The following is a 14,608-nucleotide window of genomic DNA, read 5'->3' as shown; positions in this document are numbered from 1 at the left end:
AAGTACTTGCAGCCAAGCCTGATAACCTGAGTTTGATTGCCAAAGCCCACATCCTGGTAACAGATTATTGAATCCCAAATATTCTTGGGTCTCCACATGTTGTGCTCCATTGTACATGCATGGCTCACCCTGTATTTTGTGGTGCATAAAAACATAACTGAATTACAGTGTATGTGTAGGAATCATGGAAATGAAAGCATGGAGTGAAAGTCTTGTCCTTTCTTAATAGTTATGTATTCTAAGAAGAAAACAGGCGTTATCGGTAAAGTATAATAAAGGATTTGAATTCAAATACCAAAATGCTATGCAGAACATTTGTTTCAGACTAAGAAAGAGGGTTCACCAGTTTCTGTTGCTAAGGCTCTTTCATTTCCATGCTGAGGCAATGGTAAGTGACTCATACATTTTGAGTGGCAGAAATTAGTCTCAGTGGTTGGCACAGAAAGGTATGCCTATAACGAGGTCAGCTTGACACAAAAGTCGCATGCCTCAGACACAAGAAAATCCTCTTTATATCAATCATTGCTGGGTTTCCTCATTTTGTTTGTTTGTTCTGCATTAAATACTGAGAGCCCTTTTAGGTGATCAATTAGATATTATTGTATGTCTATGACATGACTGTATTCCAATGTCACTTCTGCTTCTGTTGGTAGCCAAAATTTGGAGATAAAATCATGAAAAAATGTGTCATTTTACATACTATAAGATGTGATTAAATGTCTACAGATTCTGAATGGCCAAAATGTGCTATTATAAAATATTATTTAACATTGATACATCTTTATTTAATTTCTAATATGTCTGATACTGATTTTTCTGTTGCTCACGTACACTTTTCAATCACTTACATTTAATGTGTGGATGTCTGCAATCTTATGTTTTAATTATAATTGGAACTATCATATTCAGGCTATTAATCTGATAATTCATTTTATATATACTTTCAGGTAACAGTTGTTTATACAATTGTTAAAACAATTTTTGACTACTAATATTGCTGACAGTCTCACAGAAAATACATATCATTCATTTTCACATACGAAGTATGTTTACTTCTGCAGAAAATTTAGTTGTAAGGATTTTTTTATTGGAGAAAAGTATTTTATGCTCACTGACTGCTTCTGTCATTCCTTTCATTACAAGGCTGCTTACCTTCTAACTTATTGGCATTTTTCTTTATGGGCTTTTGTTTAGTTTATTTTTTCTTTCCTATACATCGATTTGTACCATTTCTCACCTGTATTTTTAAAGAATAACTGTTTTAATGTCAAACCTCCTCATTAGTTGCCTGTGTATGCTTTAGCTATGGCTTAGTAGCTACTCCGTAGGTAGAAAATGTACTCTGAACTCACACCATTGTCATAGTTATTGCATTGGCTGCGTAGGGAGTGGGTGGGTTTATGGTATGAAAACTTCTTAGTTTCTCTGGCAGGGTTGCACAGTTTAGTTTTTATGTTGCTTAAAATTCCACAGGACAGTCTTCATTACATTCTTCAACAAATTTTAACTTGCATTTATCCACACATTTAAATTGTTAATGCAATGTTAATTTTCCTTGGAGTATATTATATTGGTGGTTTTGCAATAATTTCATATATGAGATAATGTATTTTTATGATATCTATGTCTAACTCCTCTTTGCTCTAGCCTCTCCTTTCAAATTTATATTCTTTCTTTTGATAATTATTAAAGTTCTCTCTCTCGCTCGCTCCTTCTCTCTCTCTCTCTCTCTCTCTCTCTCTCTCTCTCTGTGTGTGTGTGTGTCCAAACCCTTCTGAATTCATCCATGTGTCCATAAGCTCGTATGTTCATGTTTATAGTGCTCACCACTTGGGCATGGCAACCTTATCAGGGTCTTAATCCTGAAAAAACTAATTCTCCCTCCCTGAAATTTGTAAAGGCAATTTTGACTACTTGTTATCATTGTTATTTATTGTTTGATCATTTTAGAACTTGCTTTAAATTGTGACTTTTCTTTTCAACACTTTGACGCTAAGAAGCTGACTTCTGTTGGCATTATTTTTGTGATCTACACTTTGGCAAGTATTCTTTTATTCTGGGAAATTCATGGTTTGGCATTCCTTTTTCTCTTATTCTGTCGTCTTTGCTTTTATGAATCCAGTTATACCCTGTTTGCACCTCTCTATTCTTTGTTGTTTGGCTCTTATGTGGTTTTGTATGTTTACCTCCCCAATTCTTTCCTATCCATTGTTAGAACAGGTTTTGGGGGCTTTGGTTGTTTTTGATCATTATTCCATCAATCTATCTATCTATCTATCTATCTATCTATCTATCTATCTATCTATCTATCTACCTACCTACCTACCTACCTACCTACCTACCTACCTACCTACCAATTTATTTGGTTATTTTATACAGTCTGTTATTAGATGTGTGAAATTTAACAGCATGCATTTTTTTATTTATAATTTTGTTATGTTTTGACAAGCTTCTATTTCCTGGGAGTTCACATTCTTGCTTAGATATTTGGTGACACAGTGAACATAATTGTCTGCTGGTGTGCATATTCTTTTTTATCCTTTTTTCCTTTTATTGGATTTTTTATTTACATTTCAAATGTTGTCCCCTTTCCATGTTTCCCCTCCAGAAACCATGTTCTAACTGGACTGTGTGAGAATAGCTTTCAATGTTTGTATTTTTATATGGTGTCTAGATGTACTACTGATCAAAAACAAGGCATTATATGTGAAAATGTGTCCCTCTTTGGTTGACCAACAAAAGTATAAGGACTGATTCTATGTATTTTGCTCTATGGTTCAATTGGCTCAGGTATAATTGTCTTTCTTTGATTTGCTTCTTACACTGCAGATTTTCAGAGCTCAGCTGCATACCTAGCAATCAGCCATGTGGCAAGGCTCCCTTAGCACTGTAGAAGTTTCGTCTGGACCCCTGGTTTTCTCTCTGTACAACTTAGGAATTAAGCTAATTCTCTTTGTGTTTTCTGCTCTAGGTCATTTGGGATCCTATGTCCCCAAATATTACTGTTCTTGTCCTACCAGATTGTCCAGATCATTTAGCTGGGTTTCCTGAGATTTGGCCCCCTTAAATTTTCTCAGGCCTTCCTCCTTTGTACTAAGAAGGGACAAACACATTTAGAGAATGGATGGTTGGTCCCTAGACTATTACCTTAAAGTTGTTGCTTCTCTCTAGATCTTGGCGCCTCTGAGCCCTGGCTCTTTGGTTCCATGGCTCTTCTGTGCCTCCAAAGCAATTCTGTCACAGTGAGAAGTGAATATAAAGACATTTGATTAATAAATCATAAGTCAGGTTAGTGTTGCCTACTGGTAGCTCTGTGGCAATTTGCTTCTTTACACATGAACTGCTTCCTAATGCAAGGAAAAAAGCATTCCACTAACTGGCATGAAAAATCAGCACAGGAGTAACTACATTGGAAAGCGCTTTTATTAGATGTGTGCAAACCATAGTGTGAGGGCTCAGAAAAGGAGCATCTAGCACTCCTGATTGTTGGGAGTCGGGATGTTGAGTAAGAAATGCTTCCTGGACATTCTCCCCATATTCTAAGCAGGGCTTTCAGACTTTCGGAGTCGTGGGTCACAGTTATATTCTATTTAACAAAATACGACCCTGTCATATTTATGTGGAACATTCAATTCTCATTGCTAATTAAGGTGCTAATTACGAGTGGAAACAGTAAAATGTGTTTGAGGATGTAAAATTTAATTTAAAAATTTAATCATCACAATTGATTTCTCCATAGGTGTTCAAAGCGATGAACATCCCACAGATCAGAAGCCCATTGCTGCCTCCTCCGGGACAGATGCCGGAAGCTTACTCAGCAAAAATTGCGCTGTTTGGAGCTGGGCCTGCGAGTATAAGCTGTGCCTCCTTTCTGGCTCGACTGGGCTATTCTGACATCACCATATTTGAAAAGCAAGAATACGTTGGTGGCTTAAGGTAATCCCTAGATTAATTTGTGTATTTTCAATATCAAAAATACTGAGGTAAAAGTCCCTCAGTATTTTGGGGATGGACAGAGCTACTTCAAGCTTACAGATGGAATCTATCTTACATGGTATTTTCCAAAACACTCAAATTCCGATGATGTCTTTCACTTGAAAGTTTGAAGTTGCATTTAAGGAAGATTGATGTATCAATTTCTCTATCTTCTTCTGAAGTTGCGGATCTCAGGGAAAGTTTGTGGTATTAGAAACAAAACACAGGAATTTTTTTTATCACCGAAAATGTTTTGCACAATTATTTTAATTTATATGAACTACTACTTTTGCCATAAATGTTCACTTTCAGAGTACATTTTATAGTGTTTTTCTACAGTCAGTGTGTTTTCAACATTTGTTATAAGTCTGTATTATTATTGTGAACGAAGATTTAACCAGATAATTATTGTATCCAGTGTAGACCAAAAATGATGATAGAAACTGGTCACTGTGTATCAATAACTGTCAGAAGCTAAGGCGAATGTAAAGAAGGGAGCTTGCTTTCCTAAAACAGATTACACATGTACTATGTTTAGGCTCATAAATTTTATTTGAAATAAGAAATGGATATTGCTTAAAACATCTGGTATAAAATAAAAAGATTGCATGTTAACCTTATTATATCTTTATTATATCAATCAAATTGTTATTATTATTTCGAAGTCACTTGTATTAAAATTCACAGATTTTAAGTTACAAACATTTGAATTATGTTTCTATAATTATCACTTGAGAGTTCTGTAGCTACTTTACTCTTTGTTAAGCAATGACTTCATCATATTTGATAGTCAGAAAATAAGTTTAATTTTGACAGGTTTATGATACTTTTTCTGTTTCTTGGTATCTGTAAAATGGGTAATAAATATATACATTTGAAATTGATCAGATGATTTTCCTTTTTTTAATTATTAATCATTCCATTCACTTACATCTCAACTGATATTCCCACTTCCAGGTTGCCCCTCCACAAACTCCCCATCCTACATTCGCCCTCTATCGCCTCCATTTTGCTCTATGAGGATGCTTCCCTACCCATTCTCTGGCCCCACTGCTCTAGCATCCCGCTATGCTGGGGCATCAAATCTCCACAGAACCAAGGGCTTCCTCTCCCATTGAAGTCAGACAAGGCCATCCTCTTTAACATACGTATCTGGAGCCATGGATCCCTCCCTGTATACCCCTTGTTGGTGGTCTAGTCCCTGGGAGCACTGGCAGTCAGACCAGCAGACATTGTTTTTCCTATGGTTGCAATCTCCCTCCGCTCTCCCAGTTCTTCTGCCAGCTCCCCAGTGGTTTTCCAATAGTTCCTGATAATAGGAAATTATCAAAGTGCTCTTTCTTTGAGATAAGCTGTAATGTATGAATCACGTATACCTGTCTATCAGGTATTTTGTCATACTATTTGATTCATTAAACAAAACTATATGACTCTCCAAACAAAAGCTTCACAAAATAGGATAACCCCACAGAGAGCATCAAAACCTTAAATCATGCCGATGGTGGAGAAATAATTATTTTATGAGTTGACTACTTCCTTATCGGTATTGAGGAATTCTCATTTTTAAAGTTTAGTCGAGGAAATAAATTTCTCTCTATTTAATTTTGCTGTGAGGAGGCTGGCAGTCTTTTAGTGCCATTTCTCCCCACTTTATTAATGAGGAAGAGCATTATGGATGACGACATATGTATAAACGTGGCAGGTTCCTCATCTCCCGTTATACACATCAGTGAATATGTGAGTTAATTTTTAAAGTATGAGCATAATTGTTGTGTACCCTGGTAGATGAGGGAAAATCTTTTTGCCCCTTAATTGCATTTTCACAAGAAGCTGAAAATGGAAGCAGCCTTGTCTGGGGATTATTATGGGCTGCCAATTTTAGTACATGATTGTGGTTCTTAGCATCTCTGTATTTAGTTTCCATTCGAATGTGGAGTAATTTATATAAATTAGCACTAAATGTTTGTTTTTATATATTTGAACATTTTTACTGGGAAAGACTTCTTGAAATTCGTGGTTAAATATGTTTCTTTTCCTCCTGTTGTTTTGAAATGTTGTTCTCTTCTCTTCTCTTTGCGTCTTTCTTTTTTTTTTAATTAATTTTTTTATTAACTTGAGTATTTCTTATTTACATTTCGATTGTTATTCCTTTCCGGTTTCGGCAAACATCCCCTAACCCCTCCCCTCTCCCCTTCTATATGGGTGTTCCCCTCCCCCTCCTCCCCCCATTGTCGCCCTCCCCCCAACAATCACGTTCACTGGGGGTTCAGTCTTAGCAGGACCAAGGGCTTCCCCTTCCACTGGTGATCTTTGCGTCTTTCTAATTCCTGGGCACAATACTGGGTAGGGAGCTCATCCTCCTGTACTGTCCGTGGTAGGGGAACTCTACATCACTGTGGAAGACTAGGAAATCATTGCAGAGCTAAGAATGGCAACCCCAAAACTTCCGTGTGGGTTTATTTTCTCCCTTACAGATGCCTCTTGGTCTCTCTCCGTATCAATGTCAATATTCTAATCTGGAAGGCATCAGCTTCATTTTGTACTTAATTCTGTATTTTTGCTTCTCATGCATTCACGCAGATTCTTTTATATCTTAAAAATTAGTACAAAATCGCTTTTAAATAAATCATAAAAGTCAGTAAAATATATCTAGAATTGGATCCCCGATGTACTCAAGATAATCAGTTGTTTTAATAAAATTACCAGATATTTTACATTTGTTTTTAACCAAATCTTTTTTAATAGAAAAAAACTTGAAAGATTTTAGACTATGTCAAAATTTTTAAAAAGTGTGATATGACAGTACACTCCCATGACTCTGGCAATTGTGAGGTAGTACAGGAATATCAGGAATTCAAGGTCATTTGCAGCTGCATAATTCATTCAAGGCCATCCTAGCACACATGAGAACATATCTGAACATAAAAAAATTAATGATGGAAAGTTTTATTAAGTATACACATATACTTCTTGATTTCTAATTTATATATATATATATATATATATATATTGTTATTTTGATAGGTAACATACTCAGGGAAACACTGGGTCTTTATTTTAGTGTTTAAAATGGTTCATTCAAACCTTACTGTCCTGTTACATATATACATGTGTGTATTATTTCATGATAATTGGCAATGTAACTGTTTCTAGATGAAATATGTAGAACAGTAAAAACTATTTTACAGCGTGTAATACAATGCGAATTTAAGGACCAAGACTTATCCAGTCATGAACTGAAGCAATGTTTTGACATGAGATGCATGCTATAAAATGAACTGAAAATAATTGATATTGATACATTCCGCTATGCATAAGAAGCATCCACATACAAGAAATGCAATTTTCTAATGTTTCTGTCACCCATCTGTCTGTAGTGAAGAATTTATGGTCACCTCAAACAAAAATATATTTTTGAAAGTTCAAATTGTTAATAGAAAACAAAAGAACAAAAGAAAATATTTTTCTAATTACAAGAAACTTGGGGAATAACCGTTTATATCCAATTTATCTTCTATCCTTCTGAGTCCTTCTGCTGGCCCCAGAGTTTGACATTTATTCCCATTGTTCCTAACAGATCTGTGTAATTATTTAAAATTCTGTATCTTCCAAGGATTCTCTTTCTTAACATCAGACGCTCACATTCACACCCTGTCTATTCTTTTTCTTTTTTTCCTTCCTTCCTTCCTTCCTTCCTTCCTTCCTTCCTTCCTTCCTTCCTTCCTTCCTTCCTTCTTCCTTCCTTCCTTTCTTTCTTTCTACTTATTCACTTTACATCCTGCTCACTGCTACCCTCCTGATCACCCCTTCCTCAATTCTTCTCCCTATCCCACCTCCCTTTTTCTGAACGGGTGCCTCCTTGGGTATCCTCTCACCTTGGCACTTCAAGTCTCTGCAAAGCTGGGTGTGTTCTCTACAACTGAGACCAGGCAAGGCACCCCAACTAGAATACCATATCCCAAATACAAGCCACAGCTTTTGAGATAGCCCCTGATCTGGTTGTTTAGGACCCACAGGAAGATTAAACTGCATATCAGCTACATATTTGCAAGGAGGCCTAGGTCTAGCCTGGGTATGTTCTTCGGTTGGAGGTCAGGTTAGTTAATTCTGTAAGTCTTCCTATGGAGTTCCTATCCCCTTCAGACCTGCAATTTTTCCTCCTGTTCCTACATAAGAGCTCCCAAGCTCCATTCACTCCTTGGTTGTAGGTGTCTGCATCTGTCTGAATCAGCTGGCAAGGGGAGCATTTCAGGGGACAGCCATGCTAGGCTCTTGTCTGGAAGCATAACAAACTGTTATTCATAGTGTCAGGGGTTGGTGCTTGTCCATGAAATGGGTCTTAATTTGGGCTTGTTATTGGTTGGCCATTCCCTCAGGCTCTGCTTTATCCTCAATCCCTGCATTTCCTGAAGACAAGATAAACTTTGTGTCACAATTTCTGTGAGTAGGTTGATGACCCTATCACTCCTTTGGAGTTCCTGCTGCTACAGGAAGTAGCTTCTTCAGTATATTCTTATTACTGTGTGTCACAGCTAAGGATACCTCCACTGATTCTGGGGTGCCTCCCTTTTCCCAGGTCCCTGTCCTGTCCTAGAGATGCTCTGACTCCTGTCAGTTGTAGATTTCCATTCATTCTCATGGCCATCTGGCCCTCTCACTATCCCTCCACACACCAGATCCCGACATCCTCATTCTGCTCCCAATCCCCTTTCTCACTCAGTTCCTTCTCTCCATTTGTCTCTTAATAACTATTTCATTCCCCCTTCTAAGTGAGATTCAACCATCCTTGCTTGGTCGTTTCTTTTTGTTCACCTTCTCTGGTTCTGTGGAGAATTTTGTAGTTATCCTGTACTTTATAGCTAATGTCCACTTTTAAATGAGTACATACCATGCATATCCTTTTAGGAATGGGTTACTTCACTCAGGATAGTATCCTCAAGATCTGTCCATTTGCCTGCAAACTTCATGATGCCTTTGTTTTTACTAGGTGAATAGTATTCCATTGCTTAGATTACCACATGTTCTTTATCCATTCTTCAGTTGAAGGGAATCTAAGTTGTTTTCATTTTCTGGCTATTATGATCAAAGCTGCTAGGAACATAATTGACCAACTGTCTGAGGTATGGTGGAACATCTTTTGGGTATATGCCCAGAAGTATTATAGCTGAGTCTTGAGGTAGGACTATCCCTAGTTTTCTGAGAAAATGTCAGATTTCCAATGTGGTTGCACAAGTTTGCACCCCCAACAACAATTGAGGAGTGTTTCTCTTGTTTCACATCCTCACAGCATGTGATATCTCTTGAGTTTATAATCTTTTTTTTTCTTTTTTTTTGAGTTTATAATCTTAACTGTTCTGATGTTGGTAAAATGGAACTTCAGAGGGATTTGTTGTTTGTTTGTGTTTGCTTTTTGTTGTTGGTTTGTTTTTCTGATTGGCATCTCCTTCATTATGCTTTGTCATTCCTGGGTGGCTCCTTCATCTCAGTTTGCAATCCATCACCAAATGTGGAAATCAACTGTGTGTACTCTTTAGTGTCCTGAAGTTGTGTCTGGTGAATGAACACTTTTGTAAATCCTCTAAATATCCTCCATCTACAATGTCCACTGTGTGCTGTGTCTTGGTGTAGCTGCCAAGTGGCTTCCTTATTTATCTTGCTAAAGGTATTTCTTGTGGCTCCCGTATGAGATTCTATCAGTCTTCTACACGTAATTATTCCATGACGCCTATATCCCAGAAATCAGTTCAATCCATATCAGCATATCGCTTGAGACTAGATAGTTATAGATATTTTACCCTTCCTCTCCTACCTCATTTCAATAATAGTTCTTAAGACACTTAATGCATGCTCTTAATTTAGGCTCAAAGGGATTCCTAAATGATCTAGGCTGAGTGGTTTTTTTTCTCTTTAGGTTTGTCTAGTTTTGGACAGTCAGAAAATAGAAAGCAAACTAAATATACATTTTGTCATCAAATAATAAATACAGAGCATTTTGATGAAACAGCATCTCGTTGATGGATTGCTTGCAGAAAAATCAACTTTACCATCATTCTCATGAAAATATCTCTTCTTATTAATGAAGAAAAAGCTGGGAGTGTCCTCCATAATTGACTCTGGAAATTTATTCTTCCAGTTCTTGTTATTAGTTTCCACAAATTAAACATTCATGTTCAATATGTATTTTTTTGTAAATACAAACAGATATACGTATATATGAAGATTCCATATGACATTGGTGTCTACAGAACTGAAAAAAAATAATGTGAAGGAATAATTTCATTTTAAAATTAGCATAGGGAGAGAAAGAGTAAGTATATAATTAAAATCAAAATTGAAATGGACTAGAGACTAGAAAAACAAAAACAACAACAAGAACAAAACCCAAACCCACAGTGTTGTGTTCTTGAAAAGATAAAGAAAAATAATGAAACATTTTAGCTGGATTATAAAAAATGGAGATAGAACTAAAAAACAAAACCATTGATTGCCAAAAAATATGACATCTAGTACCAAAGACAAAACAGGGAGATTTATAATAGTAAATTCTACATAAAATATTGAATAATCTAGAATAAATCATTGAATTCTTGGAAATATGTAGCTTAAAAGAATAGAATCATGAAGAAGCAGAAAAGATGAATAAGCCAATAAATATGGCAGAAATAGAATAGGAACATTAATTAAAGATTTGTTATTAAAAATCCCAAGACATGATGTCTTCCCTGCCAAATTTTTCTCAATATTAATTTTTTTCAGTTCAAACTTTTGTAAAAATATTTTCTTACCATCAATGTAGAACATTTAAATACATTACATGGGGTAAATATCAACTTATCATTAAAACTGCACTGAGATATGATAAAATGTCTCTAGTAACCTTGGATATAAAGATGGTCAACTAATTATTGAATCCAGTTGCTCTTATGAGAATTATTCATCCACCATTCTCTTCCTATCTCTTCATCCTCACTCCGAACCTTAACCTGAGTCTTTAGGGGTCTCTTATGTGTAGTCATAGCATCTGCAAACAGGTATACTTTGACTTCTTGTCCCAAGTATATTCTTGTATTCTTGTATTCTTGTATTTTTATTCCTTTCCCTTGTCTTATTGTTTAGTATTACTGTGAGACCTAATTAACAAATTCAGTGAAGTTGAAGGGAACAAGATAAACACATGAAAAAGCAGTAAATTTTCTGTAGATTAACAAGAAAACATCTAAAAGATATATAAAATCATAGTCAAATTATAAAAGCTACATACATACATATATGTCATAGAAATGTATATAAATAAAAGAACTCTACAAGTAAAACAATAAACTATTGATGGAAGATACTGCATAGAACATGATAAAATGAAGACATTCTACATGCACGAATTGGTAGAATATCATAAAGATATTCATGCTACTGAAAGAATACAATATCATCTCTCTACAATTCTACTAGACTTCAAAAATAGAAAAGTATTCTATAATTTATATTGAAGCACAGAGGAAACTGAGTAGACCAAACAATCCTGAACTAAAAGATTAAGCTTGACCCAACCTAATACATAACTCAAAACTAATGCTTGAGCTAAGAAAAAGACTCAGGATTTTGTAACTCAGAAATAAATTCACAAAATTTTAGGTAGCTAGTATTTTAAAAAAGACATCAAGAAGGCAATAAGTGTATGCCATAATTAGAAAAGGTAATCTTTTCTACACACAGTACTGGAAAAATTAGGTATACTCATGCAAGAGAATAAAAGTAAGTTCCTTGTCTTTAAAAAAGACTTTAAAATGGATTGGCATTAAAGATAAATGCCGAAACTAGGAAACTTTTGAAACATTAAAAGAAATTCAGTACATTTGCCTGGTCGTTGTTTCTTGAATGGGGCTCTAAATCAAAGACACAGAAATCGAAGTTCAAAAAATGCAGTTAAAATGTTTATGCACAGCAAATAAGACAATCAGCTATTTCAGAGGATAACCTACAAAGATGGAGAAAATATTTACTATATGTTCGTTTTCACTTTATGTTTTACAGTCCAGTTGTTACCCCTCCCTCCCTGTTCGCCTTGCCCTCCCTCATATCCTCATCTCGTTCCTCCTCTTCCGGTCTCCACTAGACCTCCCCACTCCCTGGGACCTCAAGTCTCTCAGGGTTAGTGCATCTTCTCTCTCTGAGGCCAGACCAGGAAGTCCTGTCTCATGTACGCTGCCTGGTTCGTGGTTCAGCCGGAGTTAGTGTTTATACAATATAATGGACCCAATAGCAAGAAGTCATATTGTGTTACATCTCACATGAGAATTGTGAATGTCTGTCAGCCAAAAGACGTGAACCATCAGAGACATTCATATCAAAGCCTCGGGGGGACAGTTCCTCATATCTGTTTGGATGAACATTAACAAAATAAAAAAAAGTGCTAGAAATTATACATTTACATGTGAGTCTAGATAAATAAAATTTAGCTCTGTGTATACTGTGAATTGATATTTACTCTGATAGTTTAATATATAGAGCATAGGATTATTAAGTCAATCAACTCTATAATGTGAAGTGTTTGAATTGCTTTTGACTAATATTATATTGCTTGTTTTCTATTTCCTTTACTTCAGTATTAATTTCTCTATTATTTTTATGACATAGGACACCTTACTGTGGCAGGAAAAACAATGTTTGTCTTCCTAAGTGGTTACACGTGATGCAAATAATCACGGGAGCTTATTTGTCCCTTTAATGGTGATCGGTAGAACGAGTTGTGCCATATTTAACAAGATTGATAAACTTCACTCCCATTCTCCCTTTCTCTGTTTTTCTTTTTTGGTTCAGCACTTCTGAAATCCCTCAGTTTCGGCTCCCATATGATGTCGTGAATTTTGAGATTGAGCTCATGAAGGACCTTGGTGTCAAGGTGAGTAGGAGACATAACATCTGTCTGTAGCTTGCAAAGGAAGAATGGGGAAAGTTCCATTAAGGGCCAATGCTGTGCATTTTAGGAATGGACAATTAAAACTATCTTAGGCCTAGCAGAAAGATACTTCCCCTTGCTCAGGGCATTTGTCTGTCTACTGTCTGAATGCCACTAGCCTGGAAAAGGGCAATCAATACTTCTCTTCTGGCACACCTGCATGTGATTAATTGTCTGTAAGAAACACATTCCTAAATAGCTTTAGGGTTTCAGTTCAGCTAAGGGAAGGATTTGCTTTCTTTAATCATGTTTTGTGCAGGCAAGTTGTGAGCTCTCTGAAAGACTAGCATTTAGCATTTCAACACTTGGATTATAGTTTCTTCCAGAAATTTATTTTCTTTATTATGTGCATCATGATATTCTTGAAGGTCTGGCTTTTCTCAACATATACAATGAATTCATGAAAAATGGTATGATACTAATCTTTTATTTTTCTATTCAATAAATTTTGTGTTCTTCTTTTAAAGATAGACAAGATGTTGGCATGCTGTACTTTCAAAATATAACCTTAGATAGCCTAATTTTCCATTACTACTATTATTCTATTACTTTTCCTCTTCTATTGAACATATTTCTATTGTGTTGAAAGATTGTTATTTTCCATAAAGCTCAATTGATTAATAATGTATTACAATTTGCATCATTTCTGTCTCCAAGAGATATTTTGAAAAGTGAGCAGCAAGCATTCTGTGGATTTTGCTTTTACTATGAACTAAAAGTTATCACTAATGAGGAAAAAGACTGTTTTGGACTTTTGCACTTGTTTCTACTTATATGTTATTTAAAATTTTTGAGGGATGAACTTTAACACAAAATTAGCAAACAAATGCTCTGACCACAAAAGAATGCAATGTAGATGTGCATATCATAATAGTAAGTCTTAATGACCACGGTGTTCAGATAGAGGATTTATCAATGACTAGGTACAAGGCCATATTCTGGAAAGTTCCTTAAATGTATTCCATTTTGAATTGAAATTCTTACCTGATTTTTACTAAACAAACAAAATATTTCATATTAAAATTTCAAATGAATGTGTTTCATATTTTTACCAGTCGAAGATAAATCAGGAATTTTTAAAAAGTATTTTGAAAACAATATGAAATATTGATGACAAGTGCCTATAACACCTCATCCAGGAACCTAAGTAATTATATTTTTTTTTTACAGAATGGACTATTCTCATTACTTTAAAACTGATATGAACATAGAATTAGGCAAAGTATCATATGAAGAAAACATTTTATCTACAGCCATATGACTTTGTAATTTTACAACTATGCAGCTTAGATAATGCCTAGCAATGCTATTATCCACAGTCAGAACCTGTTCATAAAGTGTGTGACTTTTGTTTAAGTACCATTATCTATATTTTCATAGAGCATTTCTGAAATATCGTCTTTAGAATGTTGCACATAGAAGCTATCACTATTTCAGATATTGGATTTTTTCTTTTTTATTATTTATTCTTCTCTCATATAATTATATACCAAACACAGTTTCCCCTCACTGCTCTTCTCCTAATTCCTGCCCCAACACTTCCTTCTGCCACAAATCTACTCTTCTTCCTTTTCCATTCAGAAAAGAGCAGCCCTCCCAGGGATATCAACCCAAGACGGCATACCAAGTTACAATATTACTAGGCACATACCCCTATTATTTACTGTAGATTGAAAG

General features: G+C 35.5%; 1 protein-coding gene across 1 annotated transcript in view; it reads left to right on the top strand.

Moving 5' to 3' along the window:
* Dpyd (dihydropyrimidine dehydrogenase) overlaps positions 1–14,608 on the top strand; it is an 813,096-nt gene that overhangs the window by 176,320 nt on the left and 622,168 nt on the right. The window contains exons 6-7 of the mRNA XM_032896921.1: positions 3,740–3,936; positions 12,793–12,874. Coding sequence (XP_032752812.1) covers positions 3,740–3,936; positions 12,793–12,874 — 279 coding nt within the window. The remainder of the gene's footprint in view (positions 1–3,739; positions 3,937–12,792; positions 12,875–14,608) is intronic.

The sequence above is a fragment of the Rattus rattus genome, chromosome 3, assembly GCF_011064425.1.
Source record: "Rattus rattus isolate New Zealand chromosome 3, Rrattus_CSIRO_v1, whole genome shotgun sequence".
NCBI classification, from domain to species: Eukaryota; Metazoa; Chordata; class Mammalia; order Rodentia; family Muridae; genus Rattus; species Rattus rattus.
The sequence above is the reverse complement of the archived record's forward strand: the minus strand, read 5'-3'. Positions and strand labels throughout refer to the sequence as shown.